The following is a 24,352-nucleotide window of genomic DNA, read 5'->3' as shown; positions in this document are numbered from 1 at the left end:
TCTGTTTTAAAGTTGACCAAGGACCAACCGTGCCTATTGGCCCAAAAGGAAGCTGAGATCACAGACCTGCAACAGAACCTGGGTGTCATGGAGAAATCCCTCTCTCAGCTTCAACATGCCTTTTCTCAGAGAAACACTGATCAATTGGAGCCAAGACTTGACCAACTCATTGGTTTGGATGAATGTACTTTGAGCCCTCTGTTCCCAGAGAACAGTCTTGACTCAAATTCTGACACTTTACTAAAAAGGATTAGAGCCAATCTAGAAGAAGAGCGTAAGAACACCCAGCAAGCTTATGAACAAATAGAGGCCTTTCAGAAGAAGGTGCAGAGTTTGGAGAATGAGAAGACTGTGATGGAAGCTCATCTTTCCGAGGTTCAGGCACAGCTAAAAGTTGCTGAGAAACATGCACTTGAGGCCCAGCAGGATAAAGCAGAGAAAGATGAGCTGAACGGAGAAATGGCCAGACTGGACAACCTTGTGAAGGAGCTTAAAAATCGTCTTCAGGATGAGGAGGAATCAGGACGCCATTTACGTTCCAAATATGAAGCTGATATTTCCAATTATGATCTCAGGCTTCAAAATCTGGAGGAGGAAAGGGAGTTGAATGTAGCCCAGCTTACTGACACTCATGAAGCTGCGCTCAAGCGGCTGCAGGAGGAGCACTCTGATGAGATCAGACACATTCAGGAGCTTCTGGACAAAGCCCAACGGCAACATATTGATCCTCATCACAGTGTTTCTGAAGACTTTGCTTCAGTGTATTTCTGCACCAAAGGCTATCACAAAGAAGAGACAGCTATTGAGTGTACTGCCAAGGATGTTTATAGCTTGGACATCTCTGCAGGTGGTTTTCAGGATGTGCTGATGGAGCGTTACTTGGCCTCTGAGGGGGTTCAAGAAAGCTTATTACTTGAAGGCAGTTTGGAGGAACGTAGCCTGATGGAGAACTCTGAAGCATCAAGGTTTGAACTAGACAGTGAGGTCATATCTCATACACCAAATCACCCCAACAATGTCACATCTGATGGGGATAAGTCGCAACCTGGAATGTTTGTAGACCATGGCATTGCAGAGAACCAGCTTGGTGAAATGTCCTTTACTGATGCCCAATGGCAAAATTCAACCTCTGTTATTGAAGATGTGAATGAGAGTGCAGGCACTGTGGATCTGGCAAAAGAACTTTTGATCCAGCAATGCAGAGACTTGTCGGAACAGTTAGAAGAACAAGGACGGCAGCTTGAGATACTTCAAGAGGAGGTCTGCCGCTCTGCAGAAGAGGTTGAGGAGGCACGGGAGCGATGGAGTAAAGCTTCAGAGGAGCTTGAGGAAGCCAAGTGGGAGCTGGAGATGGAACGAGAGAAAAGGGCTCAATATGAGGAGATTGTTAGCCAGAGAACTCATCAGGAAGACAAGAACCTAGTTAGCCATCAGGACAAAGAAAGGATAATGTCTGACAACATTGATTCCAACAATAAGAAGTCTACTTTACCAATGGAGGAGCTGCTGAAAGAACTAGGGGAGGAAAAGGCACAATTGGTGCTACAGCTCAAACGACAAGAACAGCTATTGAAGGATGTCAGTGAGCAGAAAGCAGCAGGTGACTCTAGTAGTGAGGTTCACACACTCTTTGGCAGACAGCTTTCCTCTTTGCAAGGTCAGAGAGATGATCTTTCTCAGCTGGAGCAACAAAGGGAAAATAACAAGGCTACCTCGATGTTGCTTGGTCAAAGGCCCCTAGAGCTGGACCAAGCCAATCTGGAGCTTCAGCAACTCAAAGCTGAGTTGGAGGAGAAAGTTGTTAGGTTGCAGGACTTTGAGAAGGATAAAATTGACCTGGAGTTTAAATTAACATGCCTTAAAGAGAACCTCACCAACATGGAGGAGGAGAAGGCTGTCCTTGAAATACATCTCCAAGCTTTGCAGAAACAAGCTAAGAGCATGGAGGATGTTCTAGAATCAGAGCTGAAGGACTTTGAGGTTTGTATTTTTAAATTAACTAAAATATTACAGATTTTCAGCCAATAACTGCCTTAAAAAACTGCTAGATGCATAAGCAGTGCCCTTTTGGTGATTTCAGATTGTGTAACGTTATCAGAATCTGAAACATTTAAGATTGTTTGAAATATTATTTAGGGCTGACGATTTAACACATTAATTCAGTGATTCTTGTAAAAAATTAAGTTAAGTTTTAAAATATTAATATGCTTGCCTATGGAGCAATTCGGGCTTGAATCACCACTTAAATGTTTTTGTGAGTTGCAGTTAGTCAGCAGGGGGCTGTTAGCGCATTTCCCGCTGTTCAGGTAACACGCAGTTGTACAATCGACAAACCATGAAATGAGTAAAGGAGCCTCACATTGCAGGCCTTGCTTTCAAAGACAGTTGGAAAGAGCATAACTCTGAATGTAGGAGTCTTATGGCACATTTAACTTGCCACACAGCGTTTATGCACAGGACTCTGAAAAACAGTGAAACGCAACACAGCCACAATGAGATGCCCTAAAAGAGATGCATGTGTACATGGAGCAGTAAGAATAGAGCAGTCAGACACAAGAACACATCCTGTAAGAACAGCCCTTAAGTCTTGCTCGGACAGATTGATTAACGGTAAATGGTCTGCACTTATATAGCGCCATTTTAAGCCTTAACGATATTCGAAGCGCTTTACACTGCGTCTCATTCACCCATTCACACACATTCATACACCAATGGCGGCAGAGCTGCTATGTTAGGTGCTAGCCTGCCATTGGGAGCAACTTGGGGTTCAGTGACTTGCCCAAGGACACTTCGGCATGTGGAGTCGTGTTGGTTCGAACCACCAACCCTGCGATTAGTGGCCGACCCGCTCTACCAACTGAGCCACAGGCGCCCCATTTATTGGTTGATTACTGTGGATTGTAGGCAAATGATAGACTCATGGTCAATGAAATGGAAAGCAAACAATATATTGACTTCTAAAGCCACTTTTTGTATTGTCTAATCACTCATCTTAAACAACAAAGCAATGTCTTTCAATTATCTGAATGATATTTATTATTGATTTTTATATTTTTGAATAGTTTTTTGGGGGGTCTTTCTCATCAAATATTTATGCAATTAATTGCCATTTTTGTATTAATCTGTATCTTGTAATTTGATAATTGTAATCCATTGAAAGCACTATTATATTTTTTCAACATGAATGTGGTCTATCGAATAATATGTACCATTCTCTTTAGCGACATCTTGAATCTAAAAACGCAGAGCTCAAGGAAGTTAAGGAAGCACAAGAGAAAGCAGAAGAGGAGTACATGGAAAAAGAGAGTGCCTTGCTGAAAGAACTTGCCGTTGTCAAAAAGGATCTGCAAGAAAGACAGAAAGAACATAAAGAGCAGAGACAGCTGGAAGAGAAACACCAGAGAGAGGTAAGAAAGCAAGGTGGTGGCAGTATCTGTGAAGAAAAGAAAAATGTGAGGGGGTGATAACCAGTTCTTGGCAAGGTCCTGAATCAAAACGATTAAGGAATAGTAAAAGTTGCATTTAACAGTTGTGGAAAGTAATCGAAGGAAGGTTTGCTTGCATGACATACTGTACAATCATAACTAATGATCCGCTTTCCTACATTTAGGTTGAAGACTTGAATCTACGCTTTGAGAGGCAACTTTCCGATCTGCGAGCTCATCTGGAAGATGAACAGAAGAGACAGATTGGCTTGATTAAACAGGTTAAACATATTTTTTAACTTTTAACTATTGTTTAATCAACCCTTCCTTATGAATTCTGTCTTTTATACCACATGCTAATGTTCTTGTCTCTACCAGGTCAATGAAAGTGAGCACGAGAGGGAGTTGTCTCAGCTGGCAGCCAAACAGAGTGAGGACATTTCCAGTCTTAAAGATGAGCTCTCCAGTGAGCTGCGAGATGGCCTGGAGGCTGCACACCAGTCTGAGCTACTTCAAGCACAAGTACCTTTTGAACTTATTTACTTGTAATGTTCCAGGGTAAATTCTGGAATGTAAAACTAACATAATGCATACTACACAATATATCTGTTTGTCTGTCTGTCTCACATACTATATATTTTAAAGGTTTACGAAGTGTAATGCTGTATACGGTGATAAACATTTGAAATAGTCACACGATCTCAATAAGAGGTGGTCGACATTGTATTTATACTGCATTTCTTGTAGCAGTATGATAATATGCCATTCTGAACACACCCCTAGTGTTAATGTCTGCTTTCCTTCAGTTGAGTTCCAACCACATTTTTCCTTGGTCATCAATTAACTGGTTGTTTGGTTTTGTTACCTGTAATCAGAGCCAGCACAACCTAGAGATTGAAGCCTTACGTCTGAGCCTAACCAACTTGCATACGGCTCAGCTTGAGCTTTCTCAAGCTAACATGCAGAAAGAGAGGGATGCAGCACTCCGCGAGCTGCAAACCATGCTACGGGAGAAATGGGCACAGGAGAGTGCCATGCTGCAGGCGCGGCAACAGTTTGAGCTGGAAAGACTCCGTGAACAGTGCAGAGAGCAGGAGGAACGAGCCCGAAGTCTGCACCAGCTGGAGATTGGTGAGTGAAGAGACCAGGATTTGGCCTGCAGTTTCATATAACCCAAGTAATAGTGTTACATAATTGCTCGCAAGTATGTTGAGTGACTGGAAACACGTGTGTGTGTGTGTGTGTGTGTGTGTGTGTGTGTGTAGACAATCTGAATCAGGAGTGGGAGAGGCAATTTCTGGAAGAACGGGACTCTGTGGATAGGTTGCAGGCCAGTAAACTGGAGGTAAACATTCTCAGCTGTTGAATGAAAATTGCTTGGAACATTGCTGCTTGCCGATCAAAATGTAATCCCTAATGTGCAATGCACCTCAATTGCTGTGCTTAAGTTTTATTTTCCTATCTCTGAAGGATCTAAAGGCTGAGTGGTTAGTGGAGGCTGAGATGACCAGGACAGATCTCCAGTGTCGATTAAATGACACTGATCAGAAACTGAGTGAGACCCAGGCGGCTCTCAGTGAGTCTAGGGAAGCTCTGGCGGAGACGCTGGGTAGGTTAGAAGCATTGGAGCTTTCCAGAGAGAAGGAAAACAACAATCTGGAGAAAGACCTCAACCAAGCCTTGGCTGACAGAGATGCTGCTGCTCGTGAGTGTCTTAAATCTACATTCTTACGTCAACTGGCATATAGTGAAAATTAATGACGGGATGGCGAAGGAGAACACGAGTGGGGAGGTGATTGCCACGATCAAATGTTTGTTGTGAAATCCTAAAAGACGTGTCCAAAAAACACGATGGTAATCTGATTTAAAATCTTACACTAGTATGTCTAAAAATGAACTCCGCATTAGACATATAGTTTTGACAGTCTTATCTAGTTTTGATTATAAAAAAAGTGTAGAACATTCTGAGAATTTCTTTTTTTTTTTTTTCATTCACTGAATTATAGGTCAAGGTTAATTAGAAGTGCAATAATAGATAATAATAGTCAATAATACATAGTGCTAATAATGTGTTTTTTGTTTTTTTGCATCTAGCAATTTATTTAATTGATCAAACCCAGAGAATGTTTCAAAAGTAAGCAATAAAAAATATTTAAATTAGTCTTAGGCTAATAAAGCACATTGTAGCTTTTCTTCTAGTATTGTGTATTTATTTTTCATTTAATACACCATCTGCATGGAAGGTTGTGATATTAAAAAGCATACTGAAATAACTTTACAGTGGAGAGGTAGTTAGGCGCTAATAATCAATGATGATAGAAAGCACTTCAATATGAAAACTGACAAATTTGGGAATCTGAATCCGACCAGATGCTTTTTAAGGTCCAAAATAGAGGACATGTATGTGAAAAGAGGACATATGGTCTCCCTAGGTTTCCTTTAAAAATTAGCAGATTTGAGGGACATATCATTTGTAATTATCTGTCAGGTTTTTTTTTAAAATAGGCTAACGACAGTGAATAATGTTAATGTGACCTCTGATAATTGTATCTTGTGTGACTCAAAGTTTCAGGCATTGACCGTTTTGGGTGGTTTTATTGTTGTAACATTCATTTTCCTGTAATTATTTAAGCCACCTGTAGATGTTATAACATCCTCTAACAGCACATTTTCCTCAAGAGCATCCGATCATCGGCATCACCAGTAACGTTTGTCTAGCTCTAACGTACAATAACAAAAACTCATGGAGAAGTCTGGAAAAAGATGTATATGCCAGAAATAAATGTATGTATTTCACAAACATGTTGTTTTTTTTTTTTAGTTAATTTTAATAATAAAACAAATAGCTGAATTTACATCGTCATTTAGCAGATGCTTTTATCTAAAGAGACTTACAAATGAGGAACATGGCAACCAGTTTGTTATATAAAAGTCAACAGGATCTGCAGTATTGCACTGCCAATTCTCAAAGTGGCTGGAGTAGTGTAAACTATCGTGGGAGAAAGAGACAGACAATAATTTTTAGTTAAATGTTTTTTTTTATTATTGTTAAATAGTAAGTGCAATTAGTGTGGATTGGTTTAGTGCTCGCAGAACAGATGTTTTCAGCTTGTTCTTGAATGTTGAGATGGTTTCAGCAGATTATGTAGAGGTACACCACAGAGAAAATGAATGATCGTAAAATAGACTTTGTGCCTCTTTGCAACGGTACCGCCAGGCACCGCTCGTTCATTGACTGCAGAGAGCAATATGGGACATAGACCTGGAGGAGTGAATTAAAGTAAGAGGGTGCTGCTCCATTGGCTGTCCTGAAGGCCAGAGTCAAAGCCTTGAATTTGATGCCAGCAACTACTGGTAGCCAGTGGATTGAAATCAAGAGTAAGGTGATGTGAGCCGTCTTTTGCTGATTGAAGCTAATTGAAACGCTGCTGCGTTGTGGACCATTTGCAGCGGCTTAATTATACCAGCTCGGAGGCTGGCCAACAGAGCATTGCAGTAGTCCAGTCTTGAAATGACCAGAGCTTGGACTTGGAGCTGTGCAACATATTCAGACAGGAGAGGTCTGATTGTCCTGATGTTTTAAAGCACAAACCTGCTGGACTGGGAGGTTGATGTGATGTGGGCTGGTAATCTACCACCCCTCCCAGTTTCCAGGCTGTCCAGGTTGGTGTTGGTTTACTTGAACCAAGATACATAGGGAGGTTGTGGTCAACAGACAGGTAGGCTGGGAAAATGAGCACATCTCTGTTGGCAAGGTTGAGCTGGTGGCAGAGTTCCGGTTTCTTTTACCCATACACAAGTTTAAAGTTGTTGTTATTTTTTTTGTTGTGCAGTTGAGGAGTTGGTTGCTTGTCAGAAGGTGGCACTGCAGGAGCAACAGGACCGTGCCCGTGCCTTGGAACTGAGAGAAAAAGCTCTGAAGCAAGAGGTACCATAGACATCTTGCATTTGCTTGACCTGTACACTTGAAGCACAATGTTTTTGTTTTTGTACTGAGGCTTAATCTTTGGTCTAAGGTTGACCGTCTGCAGTCAGAAATGGAAGAATTGAAGGCCAATTCAGAACAGGAGATCTCAAACCTTTGGTTCCAGCTGGAGTGCATGAGAACCAACAGACAGGAGCTCGGAGGCAAGCTTTTGAGATGTTTTCTGCTTTTGACATGCCTCTGGGTTGAATTGTTCTGCTTATTAAATATTTATAGCAAAATATTATACTTTTGTTTCCCTCTGAATTGCAGTTGCTGTGTTTTCAGCCAAGCACCTGTTATTCAATGTTTAAATAGCCCTTAACTTTCTGTCTTTAGAGCTAAAGGAGCAGTTGCTTGCTCGCTCATCACGGGTTGACGACTTGGAGCAGCTGAAGCAGGAATTTACTCAACAGCGGCAGGAAATCAAAGAACAGAATGAGGTGGAGCTGGAGAACCTCCGAACCTACTTTGAGCAGAGACTTCGGGAAGCAGAAGAGGGTCATCGGGAAGAGATCGCACTCTTGCAGCTGCGACTCGTAGAGGGACCTCTGGAGGACTCTGTGCTCAAGATCGGGGAGGCAAGGTCTGCTGTAGACCTCTTATGGCTGTGGGTTATGGACATGGGCTAAGACTAGTCCAGGACTACATTTTAGTATGGATGGTGGCTCTTTGATTGAAATCTTGCCTTAGATTTGCAATTACTCCTTTAGTAGTAATTTGAAACAAAATTACTGGGATATTCCACTCAAGACTCTCATAAATATTTTACTATATCAGGTGAAGACACCCCCATTGTCTACAAAACATATTTTATTGGACTGTGGTATTTTGAGTCCTCTGAGAAACTCAGCAGAATAAAATGTATTTGACCCTTTAAAAGGTTTTAAAGTCAGTCCAAAATCAAACCCATTAAACATGGGTTTTTAATTACTTCTATTTTAACATGGATTATTTTCATAAAAATACCCATGGAAGCTGGCATGGGGTGAAAAGCAAATCAAATCGACTTACGAGTGAGGAATAGAATAGGTTTGGCAGAATTTCCCGCATATCGTGTTTCGTGCTTCTGGTGTTTCGAAATAATGGTGTCCATCCTGTTTTCTCCTTATTGCTTCACCATGACTGAGCGGTCAAAGTGTCTGGTCAACCATTAAGCATCATTGATGCTAAATGTGGAAGCTGCATAGTTTCAATTAATGCTCTTTGAGTTAGGAAAGAAGGTTTGTGTTCTGAAATGTTTTCATAGTATACCAAGCTCCAATCCCAATTGGGAACTACAACCTTCGAAACTAAAAAATGTTTTGTGTGTTGCAGCTATCTCTCTGAAGGGGAGAGTAAAGAAGAAAGAGTTGACTCTATGGCAGAGATCACATGGCAACTGGAAAAACATGAGGTACATTTTACATTTTGGTCAAGTTGTGTAATTCTAAGGGATGGTTCACCCCAAAATTTTAATTGGCATGATTTACTCACCCTTATGTTCTTTCAAACCTGTTGGGTAGAATGTTGAATAGTGTTTTGTTTTTAAGAACAGGGCAATGTATTTTGTTATACTCTTGTAAGTACTGTAATTATGTGTGTGTGTTGATGCAGGAGGAGCTGGACTCCCTGCGGCAGCAGTTGGAGGAGAGACACCAGCAGGAGTTGGAGCAGCTGCAGTCCAGCATGGCTCTGGCTTATAAGGAAGATTTACTGCTGGCTCGCACTGAGCTCAATGACCGTTACTATAAAGACATCGACCAGCTCAACACCAAACATGCCCAAGAACTTGAGCAGCTCCGTGCCAAACTCTCAGACAACCAAATCAAAGGTGACGCTTTACTCATCACCCTACATTGGTCCAGTTTATTCACTGATGTGAAAGCTGATAAAATTATGCCATGTAGCAACCGAACCATATGTTTCCACTGGCCTGGAAGAAATCCACTCAAGACCAAAGTATGTGAGTGGAGTGGAGTGTCAGATATGTCTCCTTTCTGTGCAAAGCATACTGTAATCATCTGGAATCAGTCCCACTTTCCATTTCCTACTCCACACTTGCTCTCTGATGATAGAAGCCCACCTCTGAATTCACTAATTAGTAAAAGCTATGTGCATTTACAGTACAGTAAGGCACTTGGGCTATGTTCACATGGGCAGAAAAAAAATCTGATTTTTTTATTTATTTTTTGGCCGATCTGTTTTGGTTTTTGTAGTCTGAACAGGACAAATCAGATTTTTACAAGCCTGATCCAAGGCACAGGTGGTTTGGAATCCAATTCAAATAGCTTTTTATCCATATCTGTGTAAAATTGTTAGATTTGTAGACCAATATATCAGTTATCAGTAAAAATCTATGTGGGTAGTTTGAGACGTGTTCCTCTGTAGCCAGCACTGAAGGATTCTACAGTAAGAATAAAAAAATCACTGACTATATACTGTGTGTATATACACCGATCAGCCACAACATTAAAACCTCCTGCCTAATGTTTTGTAGGTCCCCCTCGTGCTGACAAAACAGCGCCAACTCGCATCTGAGATTCTTTTCTTCTCGCCACAATTGTAGAGGGCGGTTATCGGAGTTACTGTAGACTTTGTCAGTTCAAACTAGTCTGTCCACTCTGTTGAAATCTCTCATCAACAAGGCATTTCCATCCAAGGAACTGCCCCTCTCTGGGTGTTTTTTGTTTTTGGCACCATTCTGAATAAATTCTAGATACTGTTGTGTGTGAAAATCCCAGGAGATCATCAGTTAAAGAAACGCTCAAACCTGCCCATCTGGCACCAACAACAGTCCATGTGTTTATCAAATCAGCCAATTGTGTGGCAGTGTTTAAAATCATCCAGATACAGGTCAGGAGCTTCAGTTAGTGTTCACATCAACCATCAGAATGATGAAAAAATGTGATCTCAGTGATTTGGAGCATGGCATGAATGTTGGTGCCAGACAGGCTGTTTTGAGTATTTCTGTAACTACTGAGCTCCTGGGTCTTACACAATCCCCCACGCAAGCCTGCCACTCAGCTCCTGTAGCGAATGAATTGAAAAAGTCTCCTCATTCCACATACTGTAATGGCTTCTACATTGATAAAGATGCTATTATAATTGATTAAAAAAAAAATGTCTCTCATCAGAAATGACCAAGTTACGGCTACAATCAGCACAGGAATTAGAGAGTCAGGTGGAGGCTGAAGTGGAAGAGAGGTCTCTGCAACATCAGGCCAAGGTGACCCAGCTGGAGACCCCCCCCCAACACACACAGGAACTGGAGAGAGTGGCGGAACAGCACAGACAGATAGAGGAGACTGTGAGTGTGCACAATAGTAGGCATTTATAATTCATACAAAAGGTCATTGGTGGATCTTGTAGCTAAAGGCTGGTATGGAGCACCGTCACAAGGTGTAAAAATTATGGTCATGCTTTAATCCAATCTTATGAAACTCTCAATCTCATGAATATTTTCTTATTGCTGAGACCTTAAGGCAATAATGTAATGTTCTCAGTACCTTGTTTTGTTCCATCAATGGTGTTCTTGTGAATCCAAAACGGTCTTCCTCATTTTAAAGCTGCAGAAAGACTTAACAGAGGAGTTGAGGGTGCGTCTTGTGGAGGCGCAGAAGGAAGAGAGTCAACGTGTGAGCGAGGAGATCACCCAGAGGAGTGCTGAGGAGCAGGCCTCTCCGAGAGAGAGGCTTCAGAAAGCCACCCTGGAAGAGCGAGGGGAGTTGGAGCAGAAGCTGGCTGAGGTCCAGAAGCTTCTTGATGTGGAAAGAGAGAGGCTTCAAGCCCTGCAAAGGAGTCTTGACTGTGAGGAGAACCCTCAGCTAGTGGCATTGAAGCAGAAACTCCAGGCACAGTATGACAGAGAGATGTACACCGCAAAGAGCACCATGGCAGCAGAGGTGAAAGAGTTGAATGATTTGCTTCAGGACCAAATGGAGAACAAGCTAGAGGAGGCCATCTGCAGGTCAGGGACTGCTATTAAATCAGTGTTTATGCCGCTGTATTTTTCTTATTAGCAGGTTAATTCTCTGGAAAGCATTGACCAATTACAAACAGAAGAAATACTTCATCTTAATTCTCAACTTGTATCAAGTAACGGGTATTGGGATTAACCACCAAGACCACCTAAAGTGGCAAAAAAAAAAAAAATACTATAATAAGCCAGATCTTAATAAGACATAAGAAAGTTATGATGCATTGTTGTATTGCATTATGCCTCAAAGTCTGCATACTAGGGATGAGCACGAGTACTCGGGTACTCGGACATGCCAGCAATGAACGATCATGGAAATGATGATCGATAGTGATCTTGCATATTGTGTCTTTTCACTTAATTCAAAATCCAGTGACAATTACCTAACAACTAAACACACAAACAAAGGGGGATCTTATTTTTAATTCTGAGATTAAGTTGTGGTTTTGAGGGGTACATTGATTGACAGAAATGTCTCATAGCAACCAAACTGATACAACACTGCAATGCGGTCGTTACGATAATCAAGAGTGTAATTAACCGTGTTTTGAACACCTGTCTCTGCAAAACATTGAACTTTGACTCGTTAATGGATATTATTTAATAAAAGTGAATGTTTGTCACTGACCAAAAACCGCCCTGCGTGACGTAACACACACACCTGCATCTCTGCGAAATGGGAGTTGAGGATTTCTGCACGAGTTTCCATTTTAGATGTCCAATATCATGTGTCATTCCATTGCACTTTCCCCAGTTGAAAGGTGGAAATTCAGACTCTCTGAGTTGAATGGAACACAATGAATCACAACAATACAGAGCATCACGGCTTTCCTCACAAGCGCGAACATTTGGGCACACTCACGCACACTAGGTTCATGTGGCAGTGGACTAAATGTGCTGAAGCAACACTTAAGCAATCGAGTGTTTCAAACATCTAGACAGAGCGCAGATAAATAGAACGCAATACAGTGTCTTCAAACTGAACTTCAATTTAACATGCATATTAAAAACGCAATGGTTATGGCGTCTCCTGTTATTTGAAAATAGACTGTTCAGACGGTCACAAAAAAAGCTGGTGCGTACTTACTAAGATTACTAAAGTAACCTGAAGGAAGAACAGACAGATGTGCGTTGGGCATATTCTTTCAGAGTTGGGCAGCGAATCTTCATGATTCTATCCCTTTCTTCAATGATAAAAACAGCCTATAATAATGAATTGATGATACAATGGAACAACAAGACTCAATGCAGCAGACGTTTGTCAGACATGTTGTTATTATATATATATATATATATATATATATATATATATATATATATATTTCACACACACACATACAGTAATGAACATGTAATTGCCCCTTGAGTACTCGACAAGTGCTCGAATAATTAGAGCGCTCAAGTAGACAAAATGACCAAAGTGCCCATCCCTACTGCAAACATGCTTTGTATAATTGTATACAATTTATTTCTGGTTTGTTACATCTGATTATCTCATTATTTGGCAGCAGGCTGCTGAAGGCATAAGAAAACATTTCTTAATTTAAAACAATTGTTCTTCGAATGTATTGAAAAGAATCTTTAGGAGGAAACGGTGTTAAATTGCTTATGATTTCTAAGCTATGGGCTTAATTAATACCTCAAATCAGGGGGCTTGTTGAAGAGAGGCACGCTTTTTCTTTTCTGTGTAATTGTACGTATGATTTTAGCCTGGCAGACAAATAAAATGTGAAAAGAAATCCCTTAAATTTAAATTTCAAGGAGGGATCTGAGCTGTAACTAGGGACCAGAATATTATACAGGCTTGGAAGTGAACTCTTTTTACTTTGGCCAGTAAGCAACCACCCAGAATACCCCAGCAACGACATAGATCAGTGCCTTGGCAGACACGCACAACACCCTAGAATGGAGTGACTTTTTTATACAGGAAGGCGCCAGCACCTCTCTAATTTTCTTTCAATAAAAATGTTTAAATTCTACATTTATGTTTCTCATTAGAATGCCTGTGCTGATTATCTGTATGTCACACATGTAGACACCAAGAAGAACAAAGGCATCTGGAGGAGAAGTTAACTCATCAAAGAGATGCTACCCTGGGGCAATTGAGAGAACATCATGCTGTGGAGCTCCAGGCCCAGAAAGCTCTTTTGTACCAGCATGCTGCTCAATTAGAGCATCTTGAAAAGGAGTGTCAAGAACTCAAACTACACCACCAAGAGGAAATGGAATCCCTGAGGACCAATCACAAAACCGCATTTGAGACCTTGACGATAGAACTTATGGAGAAACACAAAGCAGAACTTTACAAACTGGATGCGGTACTTCAGGAAACCAATCTGGTGCAGCTTGAAGCTCAAGAGGCGGAGCTTCAGGCACGGCACAAACAGGAGAGGGAGGAGCTTGAGAAGAGGCTATTGACAAACATGGATACAATGGAGAGCACATACCTGAAAGAGATCCAGGCTGTACAGGACAAGAAGAAAGCAGAACTGCGTGACCTTCAGGCCTCGCTGGAAGAACGCTATACTGGAGAGATTGAGAAGCAGAGGAAGGGGGAGCAAACCATCAGAGAGGAGCTCAGGAGTGAGCTGGCGAGGGTTCATATGGACAAGTTTAGTGCCATGGCAATGGAACTATGTCAAGCTCATCAGGTGGGCACTATAATGGATGGATACAATTATGATTTTAGTTGTTTTCTCTCTTCTCAAGAGTTTGTTTTTCAAAAGTCATTTTTTAATGGCTGCTGCAGTTAACAAATTGTGGAAATTGTCAATTACACCATTCCGTTTAGATATTTGCATTGTATTAAAAATGTAGTAATTTTTTTTTCAGTGATTTGAGTATTGTAACCAATCGGATACATGTTCGTTGAGTACATAAGCCTATCGGTAACTATGCTAGAAAGCTAGAATGCCTCCATTATAATATAGCGATATAACAGTGATAATTAACAAAAAAACTTTTTTTTTTTTTTTTATCCCCATTTCTCCCAGTTTGGAATGCCCAATACCCACTACTTAGTAGGTCCTCGTGGTGGTGTGGTTACTGTCCTCAATCTGGGTGGTGGATGACAAATCTCATTTGCGTCCGCTTCTGAGACGGTCAGTCCACTCATCTTGTCACTTGACTCGCTGTGCATGACACCGCGGAGATTCGCAGCATGTCAAGGCTCATGCTAGTCTCCGCGATCCACGCACAACTCTCCGCGAGAACAACTAATCGCGACCACAAGGAGGTTACCCCATGTTACTCTACCCTCCCTAGCAACCGGGCCAATTTGGTTGCTTAAGAGACCTGGCTGGAGTCGCTCAGCACACCCTGGATTTGAACTTGCAACTCCAGGTGGTGTAGTCAGCATCAATACTCGCTGAGCTACCCAGGCCACCTAATCTTGTTTTGGAGGTGTAGCTTGCATTTGAAAACAATACGTATTGTATTCTGCCCCACACATAAAGGAATGTAAATTCAATAAATTCCTATTAATCAAAATGAATAATTGCGATTTACAATATCAAGAGAAATAATTGAAAATTACTTGATCATAATCGTGCAGGCCTAATTTTATGCATGCATTTAAAGGTGCACTCAGTAACGTTTTGCTCATCATCTTGGATTTACAGTGATGCCTATTGGTGTGGATGCAGCATCATTCAAAATAAATAGTATTTGGTTACAGATGCCATTGTAGAAATTCACTATTCACAATCAGCCATGATTAATCCAAGAGTGAAAGTGTCCAATAACAAGCCTGTTACTGAGTTTAAGCGAGTTGTATTCAGCTGGTCATGTGATTCTAACATGGCAGCCCCCATGATTGTGCCCATGCCCCATGTAGAATAAAACAGCATTTATAAGGTTACTGATATGACTAGAATCCTCATCTCATGTGAGTGATTGTATACATACGTTTCAAAATTACAATTAATTTCTTTAGGTGTAAAAAAATTTAATGGGGAAAAAATGACTGTGTACCTTTTAACAAACTGGCACTGTATGTTTTAAAAGAGGTGTTCTGCTTTAACTTCTAGTGTTTAAGATTTTAACTTCTAGATTCACTTGCTCTTGCAGGAGGAGTTGTCTGAAGTTCTCTCCTCTCACAGGGCTGCTCTTGAGGATGAACATTGCTCTGCTCTGGAAGCTCTTCAGCCACAGGTGGTTGCTTTAGAGAAGCAACATAGCGCTGCTCTACTGGAGATCACTGAAATTGCCACTGCAGAGAAACTGCAACAAAAGCAACAAGTGGATGTGCTGGCCACCCAGCATCAGCAGCAACGGCAGGTATGTGCTCATGAAGGCAATTAAAACTGGAGCCTAGGTTCCCTTAGGCTGACCACTTGTATTCATTAAGATATGTTTAGCCCTTAGTGTGGATTAGTGTTGGTTAAAACAAAGATGGCACCGTGGATGGCCACCTCGGTGTTGTAGGGCTCTAGACAACCATCAATTATCAAATTCAATAGAATATTAATTAGGATCAAAGATAATCATTCATTATTATAATTAATGGAACATTGATTAGAATTAACACTAGCTTATTGATCCTTCAAATTCAACAATCATCAAAGATAATTGTCAATTCTCAAAATCAATAGAATATTTATAAGGATTAATATCGCCGGGGCACCACCCTGGAATCATGGACTAATAACCAGACAGTATAGCAGTCTCAATATAGGATTTGTTCTCTTAGGAATATCGATGTCTGGAGAACATCAACATTCAAAAGGAAACAATGAAGGCTTTAATCCGAGCACTGGCATCCTTTGCCAGCCTTTGACACAGGTGTATGCAAAACAAACCAAAACACTTCTCTTTGAAATATAACAGTTTATTGATGCAGTAATATCAATTAATAATAAATGTGTGCATGCGTGATGTGCGACGTGCACATAATGGCGGACGTGAGACTCGTGGAGAGTATGTCACGTGAGATTTCCGGCTAGAGAATATGGTGTTTGCCGTTTACTGCGTGTCTCCACTTGTACGATAACTTGGAACAAAGCAGAGCTTTATCACCAAGTTTTGTGCTTGCCGATTGTTTGTGAGGGGTCGTGTGTGTGACCTACACACCCAGCCCACTATATATATATTTTTTTTTTTAACCGTTTTCTTCTGGCTGGTGCTACAGAGCACTGAGCACCAACCAACAGAACTGTCAGGCACACGAACAGTTTTTTCACTCTGGATGAACATTTTAAAAACCGCCCCATTGAGCAATAATTATGGAAATACACAGTTTAGTCTATTTTTATTTATCTAACATATCCTACCTCTTCTGCCACTACATTCCCTTGCACAACAGATATGTTATATACAACAGGTTTGTATTTGTACATACTATATGCATATTTTTGTCTTATTGTGTATTTATATTTTTATATATATTCTTGTATTTCTATTCACTTTTATTTTTTTGTGATATCTGTCTTGTTGTATTGTTTGTGCACTGGTTGTATGTGTAAGCATACTTGGCAAAAAAGCTCATTTTAATACTTGTGTTTGAACCCTCCGGAGATAACGGCTTCTTTTTATAAATGTACTCTGTGCATATCCTATGTTCCTCAGGAGTTGAGGGGTGTATCTGCCAGGGAACTAGAGGCTCTGCGAAGGGAGTTGGAGGAAGAGGCATTAAGACAACGGCTCTATTTCTTGGAAGAGGCAGAGCTTCTCAAATGTCAATCTGAGGAGCAGCTGCAGCAGAAAATTACACAGTTAAAGGTGAGAAGGAAGAAATAATTTTTTTTGGGAGGGATTCACATTCTACTCATTTATAGCATTAAAGGGATAGTTCACCCAAAATTTAAAATTCTCTCATTATTTATTCACCCTCATGATATCCCCTCATGACTTTCTTCACCCAGGACACATTTGAAGAAAAACAGAAAAATATCTTTGCTCAGTAGGTCCTTAAAATGCAAGTGAATAGTGATCTGATTTTTGAAGCTCCAAAAATCACAGACTGTCATCCATACAGTACGACTTACCTGGATCAGTAACGTCTCTGATACTGAAGCTTTTAAATGGATCGGGTATCGTTCCGACGAGCCATTCCAAATCCGATACTGTGTCATGTTTCGTTACTGTCTAGCTCCAAAAATTCATAAAAGAACCATAAAAAAAACATTAATGCAGTTCACATTAGATATACAAGCAAAAAAATGCAGTCATTAAAATATAATGAATTATACACTGAATACAAGCATTGAACCCATCCCATGAAACCACTGAGCCTGTCATTCACTGCTGTTTTACACATTTTAACATTGAATGTTTGAGCCCTACAGTTCGCTGCAAGCTCACTGACTGTCTGTGGCGTGCACAGAGATCTGCACTTTCATTAGGGCTCAACGTTAAGATTTTCCAGGTACTTATCTATTGAACGAGTAAAACTGATGGTTTACTTGTCCAAAAAGTCACTCCCAAAAAATTCTCAATATTTAAAAATGAATACTGATGAGGCTCCAGATATATAAAGTCAACCTTAGTGAGCCAAATATATTATGCTCTCGGGATGTTAAAGGGTCAAAAATAAATTTTATGATTTACTTATAAGTGATGGGTGATTTACATCCATCCTAGATGTGTACGACTATCAAATGTTGATGTTTCCAACTTTCAGTTGAAAGTAAAAGGACGTTTCTTTTTTTTTCTGAATTTAGTATGCGCAGCACCAGCGCATTAGTGAATGGTGCTGCTCTGTAGACACACTTCATACCGGTGCACAATATTTGAGCGCTACTCAAGAACGGCATCTCAGATGTAGATCAATAGTTCGGTTCACGGAATTAAACTACTGTGAACATCCCTACAAACGGACACATGCAGGACTTCCTGGAGAGTTTAGAATGTCAAAATAAAAGCTTGAGGGTTTAAATAGTGCACAATTTAAATATATTACTGTTGTATTTAAAATTAAGTCAATAAAAATAATATTAATAACAATTTATGATTATTAGTCATTAGTATTTGTTTATAATTTATAACTATTTAAGTTGAATGGGTTTCAAAAAATAACTGTGTGAATGTAAATTGGACTGATGTCTTACAACTAAAATCTGAAACATTTTTGGAAGAAAAAAAAAAATCTGACACTGGCTTCTTTTCTACTGACAACTTAAAGAAAGAATTACTGTTAATTTTGCTGCTACATTATCCATTATACTAGTTAATAGTAAAGTGTTTCTTAAGCTATATATTTATATTGAAATAATGTGTAGTTAGAGGTTTGTTTCTTTACATATTAAAGAGTTCACCCAATTATTTCCACACAATAATGCAAAGATATTCTAATCTGATTATGCAAAAAAATAGGTTGATATCGGCCGATACTGAGATTTCCGATATCTGGATCGGAAGAGAAAAATTGGTATCGGTGCATCCCTATTCTAAAGCAACACGATCGCTTTTAGTGTGAAATAAGATTAGTTTTAAAGTACTCTTTAACTCTAAAATCCTGCTTCCGGTCAGAAGCGGTACGCACCTGACGTAATCACATTGGCATGTAAAACGTGAGAACTGATGCACGTGCATCACCACCTGAAGAGCAGCGCTGTTTAAAAGTGAGGTGGAAGAGTGCTGTAAAGTAGCGTGGTTGGTTTTGATCTGTATGCATCGGTTTCTTTACTCACAATGGTGCGTTTGTTTGCTAATCCTGAATGTCTCAACCGAGAGAACGTGAGATTTCGTCCGTATCATGGCAGAGGTAATGTCGCACGAGAGACGGTGTTATCTCAAACCTCTCATGAAGCTTACCGGGAGTGATGATTTAGAGTTAAAAGGACTTTAAATATTGATCTTTTTTCACAACAAAAGTGATCGTATCACTTTAGAAGACATCGATTTAACTGCTGGAGTCGTATGGATGACGTTTATGCTGACTGTCTGTGATTTTGATCTGATCTCCATTCACTTGCATTTTAAGGACCTGCCGAGATATTTTTCAGATTTTCTTCAAATGTGTTCTGGTGAAGATGGAAAGGCATATACACCTGGGATATCATGAGGGTGAGTAAATGATGGGAGAATTTTCATTTTTGGTGAACCATCCCTTTATGGGCTGCACAGTTAATAAAAAAAACAAACATGATGATTGCTGCTTCGATTTTAATCTAGATGAATCCATTTAGGTCTGCCCCTGTCAGATGTTTGTTTTATGCAGATCAGACATGTCTGTTGAGAATTGAAATGGCAAATCAGATTTTCAGTGTTGTTTTATTTATGTCACATGATTCAATGAGTGCTGAAAAAAAAGTCACCAGACACTTCCCTAAATTGAATTCCACATGTGTAGGAAAAACAGGTGTCACTTCCAAAACTTTGGACTTGATGATAACCATAGCAACGACTTGTCTCTCAGCTGCAAACATGAAACATGGATTGCATATGGCAATTTTTTAAATGCTTGGTGTTCGATAATTTAGCTAAAATCATATTGGTGACTGTTTACATTGTATCATATAGCACTTAAGTATAAAAACACTGTAATATAATCTGTAATGGCTTTAAGATCAAGTAGTGTAATTTGTGCATAATAGGGCTACATATGAAGGAATTTTCTTAATCTACAATCGTTAATGAATGAAAATCAATTAATCATAAACAAAAACAATATGCTAAGTGGTGTACTGCTTGAAACACCAAAAAATACAAGATCCTTTTTTTTTTTTCTTCAATCTAATTTTATACAAAGTTTGAATTTTGCACCATTTGAAATCAACGTTCTAAAGCTAACTTGAAAACGTCAGCATTTGATAGTCGTACACATCTGGAATGGCTTAAAAGTAAATCATAAAATAATTTTCATTTTTGAGTGAACTAACCCTTTAACCTCCCGAGAGCATAATCATTTTGGCTCACTAAGGTTGGCTTTATATATCTGGTGCCTCATCAGTATTCATTTAAAAATATTGAGAATTTTTTGGAAAAGTGACTTGCCTTTTGGACAAGTAAACCATCAAGTTTTACTCGTTCAATAGATAAGTATCTGGAAAAGCTTAACGTGAGCCCTAATGAAAGTGAGCTTGCAGCGAACTGTAGGGCTCAAATGTTAAAATGTGTAAAACTGCAGTGAGTGACAGGCTCAGTGGTTTCATGGGATGGGTTCAATGCTTGCCTTCTGTGAATAATTCATTAAATTTTAATGACTGCTTTATTTTTGCTTAGAGATCCAATGTGAAGCAGATCTCTTTGGCACTGTCTATTTTACTGATGTGTAAAATAGCAATAAAGAAATTCAGGGATGGATCTCTGCTTGTTTTGTATGTGTAGCCTAAATAAAGAATATGGAAGGCAGTTGCACTATTCAAAAGTATATTAATGTAAATTCTACATTAGTAATCATGATTACAATGTCAAGGAAAATAAAGTCTTACGCTGTTCCGGGTTTCTTGCATCATAACGCTTTGTTTTAACCAACTTCAGTTTTGCTACTGTACCCTTAAGACTTAAATCTAATTGACCTTTCTTATGATTGGCCAACCTCCGCCAGCTTGCATGTTTAGTTCAATGTGTTTCATTGGGGCCAAGTAAGTCAGGTGCATGCTACAGGACTCGTCAAGCTTGTGTCCTTTGTTTCCAGTGGGAGTCTGGTACGCAACTAGAAGTCGCGGCTTGCAAAAACCAACAGATGTGTAGTATGTGCACTCCTTGTTGGCCAGTCATGTTAAGAGTATGTCTACATGGTATATCATGCTCCATTTGAAAAGAGTGTAAGAAAAGAGTCCCTTTTTGAAAATGGACATCGTGATATGGGCTCTCTGAAATCTGATATGTACAGGGTTTTTGTTATAGAACGCATAAAGACGTTATATTTCCGACTCTGGTCTTAACAATAGCTAAACACCTTGTCATGCTGGAGAGAGGAGGTAACATCTCTGGACATCAGTCCACATTAGCTAAGCTCAAATTAATACTAATCCCCACCCTGTACCATATTCAATAGCTCCCACCATTCACAGAAAATCTTTCACTGAATCAGAATGCTTTCAGACCTGTTGTGTTTGAGCTTATAGGGAAAACGGTCCCTCGGACCAGCTAAACTCTCACAGCTCGGGGCCTTTGACATACTCCGGTTGTTAGTTTGTTGGTTGGCCACTTTCCTACTGGAGCATTAGAGAGGTTATGTCTATCAGAAATAATCCTACAGATGGGAGGAAGTGTAGGGACACTTGAGATGACTAAATGAGGATTTGAGGTTTGTGTGTGTGCGCATGTGTATACAGTAGAGATTGGTGATTTTGTGTGTGTTTTTGTTCTTTGGTAAGAGCACTTGGTGAGTTTTGATCCATTATGTTATGGACATTTGCGTTTTTCTTTCATTTATTTTTTTAAGTATGCACATGGAAAGATATTGATACTTTTGCTACTGATTTGTGTTTCACAACAGATATTTTATATGTGTAAAAACAGATATGTGCATTTTTCAGGACTGTATTTGTGTTTCAGGAGGAGAGTGACCGGGAGAAGGCTGTTGCTCTGGAGGAGCTGGAAAGGACTTTAAGACAGCAGCACGAAGAAACTGAAATTGCCTACAGAGACAAGATGAGCCAACTCACCACACAACTACAGCAACTGGACACTGTAGTGTCACAGGTACAATGCACAGAGAGACACAAGCCTCTTTCAAACCTGTTAAATTATCTGTACCACATCTGTTATTCACAAACTGTGGCTTTCTGTGTTTTTGTTGCATATTGCTACAATTTACACAGCAGTGCTAAAATGCTGTTAAAACGGTCGTTTGCTGAAGATGAACTTTTAACCAGCTGTACTGGAAATATACACTCTCAGAGCACTTAATTAATAGCACCTGTACACCTACTTATTTATGCGATTATCTAATCAGCCAATCATGTGGCAGCAGTGCAGTGCATAAAATCATGCAAATATGGGTCATGAGCTTCAGTTAATGTTCATATCAACATCAGAATGGGGAAAAATATTGATCTCTATGATTTTGACCGTGGTATGTTTGTTGGTGCCAGATGGGCTGGTTTGAGTATTTCTGCAACTGCTGATCATCTGGGATTTTCACTCACAACAGTCTCTAGAATTTACTCAAAATGGTGCCAAAAACGAAAAACATCCAGTGAGTGGCAGTTCTGCAGATGGAAATGCCTTGTTGATGAAAGAGGTCAACAAAGAATAGCCAGACTGGCTCTTTTTTTTTTTTAAGTGTTTGTTTGTTTGTTTGTTTTTCGTGATTCATAAGATCCCATTTACACCCAATATTAAAGGGATAGTTTACGGATAATTTGCTCACCCTTCCTTCTGTAGAACACAAATTAAGATTTTTAGAAGATTTTCTCATTTGGTCCATACAATGGTATTGCATGGGTGCTAAAATTATGCTCCAAAAATCACATATGTCTTCAAAAGTGACATGATGGTTGTGGGTGAGAAACAGATCAATATTTAAGTCCTTTTGTACCATAAATTCCCTCCTTGCTCAGTCAATCTCCACTTTCATTTTCTTGTGTTTTTGGTGAATCACATGCATATGAATAAACAAGAATTTCTAGAAAAAAAGGAGTTAAATATTGATCGGTTTCTCATCCACTCCTATCTTATTGCTTCTGAAAATATGGATTAAAACCCTGGAGGCGTATGGATTACTTATGCCTTTATGTGCTTATTGGAGTGGCAAAATGTTGGCACTCATTCACTTGCAATGTATGGACCTACAGAGCCGATATATTCTTCGAAAAATTGTCATTTGTGTTCTGCTGAAGAAAGTCCTACACATCTGGGATAGCATGAGGGTGAGTGAATAATGAGAGTATTTTCATTTTTGGGTGAACTATCCCTTTAAGGTGCATTTGGGTGATCTGGCCACAAGCGAAAATGTGATCTGTTTGCTGGAAACCATACGGACTCGGAGGAGGTCAAAAATGCATGTGACCACATTGCATTTGAGGTATAAACACACATCTATGCTGATGCATCCTGAAACACCTATCAATCAAGGCAACCGCCTATTCACAGCACAAGTTACGTATTCTGACTAGCACTTGGTTCTAGTTCAGTTGTGCTGTTACTTTATTGTCTCTGCAGAAAGTTGTAAAATTAAATTATGTTGTTGGGTATAGATGATATCAATGATGCGTATGAGTAAGACGATTAACTGGCTGGTGTTGTCATTATCTTCAACACTGTTTAAAAAAAAATTAATCAGATGTCACATCACAAAGGACACTCATGTCATTTCCTGGCAAAACCTGACAGTTTTGTTGCTATTTTAAGGGGGTGTTTGGGATGCTGCTGTTAAAAATATTAATGTGCATATCAGGAGGGTGCACATTCGTATGCCTTGTTGTCTGGTGGAACGCATCACACACCCTAACAGGAGTCTAATTTAAATGCACCGTACATTGTCACATTCAAACTTTCTGCCATTGCAGAGCTACATTTTGTAGAATTACAGGAACATTCACGGACGGTCCTTTTTTTTTAAAATATTGAGTTTGAAAACAAAAATATTGTTTGGTGCTGATGTCTTCTATTCGGTGCAACCTCGTCCTCATTACTGATGATGCATTGATGCCTCTCAGACAAATGTTTACACATTTCCTGTCTGTGTGATGATTGGTTTACTGTTTGTGTTATATCCCCTGCCTTTTCCTTAGCTTCGTACAGAGGTGAGTGGACTACAGGTGAAGCTCGAGGGAAAGCGGGCAGAGATGGACACGCTGGAGACGCTCCTGCAGCGCAGAGACCGGGAGAACCAGGAGGGAGACAATCTACTTGCCATGCTTAGAGCAGACCTCAACACGGCCACACAGCAAAGGTTAGCTGACCAGTAAGGACACAGAAGGAAGAGGGTTGGGCAGGGTTCCCATGCAAACTGGAAAACCTGTAAATTTGCATTGCAGTTAAAGGAATAATCTGGATTTGATACAAGTCAAGTTCAATCGACAGCATTTGTGGCTGTTAAAATGTTGAAAACTACCATTTCAAAAAAACATTTAGTGTGATAATCACTTACTAACCTTTTCTGTGTAAAGTTAT

The 24,352-nt window shown here is 39.9% G+C and overlaps 1 protein-coding gene across 1 annotated transcript in view; it reads left to right on the top strand.

The window, feature by feature from the left end:
* LOC127654326 (pericentrin-like) overlaps positions 1-24,352 on the top strand; it is a 65,191-nt gene that overhangs the window by 4,833 nt on the left and 36,006 nt on the right. The window contains exons 3-21 of the mRNA XM_052141452.1: positions 13-1,980; positions 3,222-3,407; positions 3,611-3,706; positions 3,804-3,947; positions 4,301-4,556; positions 4,691-4,770; positions 4,896-5,136; positions 7,259-7,353; positions 7,442-7,553; positions 7,729-7,975; positions 8,707-8,785; positions 8,986-9,202; positions 10,506-10,678; positions 10,938-11,338; positions 13,383-13,998; positions 15,416-15,625; positions 16,913-17,065; positions 21,791-21,937; positions 23,971-24,131. Of these exons, the coding sequence (XP_051997412.1) occupies positions 13-1,980; positions 3,222-3,407; positions 3,611-3,706; positions 3,804-3,947; positions 4,301-4,556; positions 4,691-4,770; positions 4,896-5,136; positions 7,259-7,353; positions 7,442-7,553; positions 7,729-7,975; positions 8,707-8,785; positions 8,986-9,202; positions 10,506-10,678; positions 10,938-11,338; positions 13,383-13,998; positions 15,416-15,625; positions 16,913-17,065; positions 21,791-21,937; positions 23,971-24,131 (5,582 nt within the window). The remainder of the gene's footprint in view (positions 1-12; positions 1,981-3,221; positions 3,408-3,610; positions 3,707-3,803; positions 3,948-4,300; positions 4,557-4,690; positions 4,771-4,895; positions 5,137-7,258; positions 7,354-7,441; positions 7,554-7,728; positions 7,976-8,706; positions 8,786-8,985; positions 9,203-10,505; positions 10,679-10,937; positions 11,339-13,382; positions 13,999-15,415; positions 15,626-16,912; positions 17,066-21,790; positions 21,938-23,970; positions 24,132-24,352) is intronic.

The sequence above is a fragment of the Xyrauchen texanus genome, chromosome 13 (genome assembly GCF_025860055.1).
Source record: "Xyrauchen texanus isolate HMW12.3.18 chromosome 13, RBS_HiC_50CHRs, whole genome shotgun sequence".
In the NCBI taxonomy this organism is placed as follows: Eukaryota; Metazoa; Chordata; class Actinopteri; order Cypriniformes; family Catostomidae; genus Xyrauchen; species Xyrauchen texanus.
The sequence above is the reverse complement of the archived record's forward strand: the minus strand, read 5'-3'. Positions and strand labels throughout refer to the sequence as shown.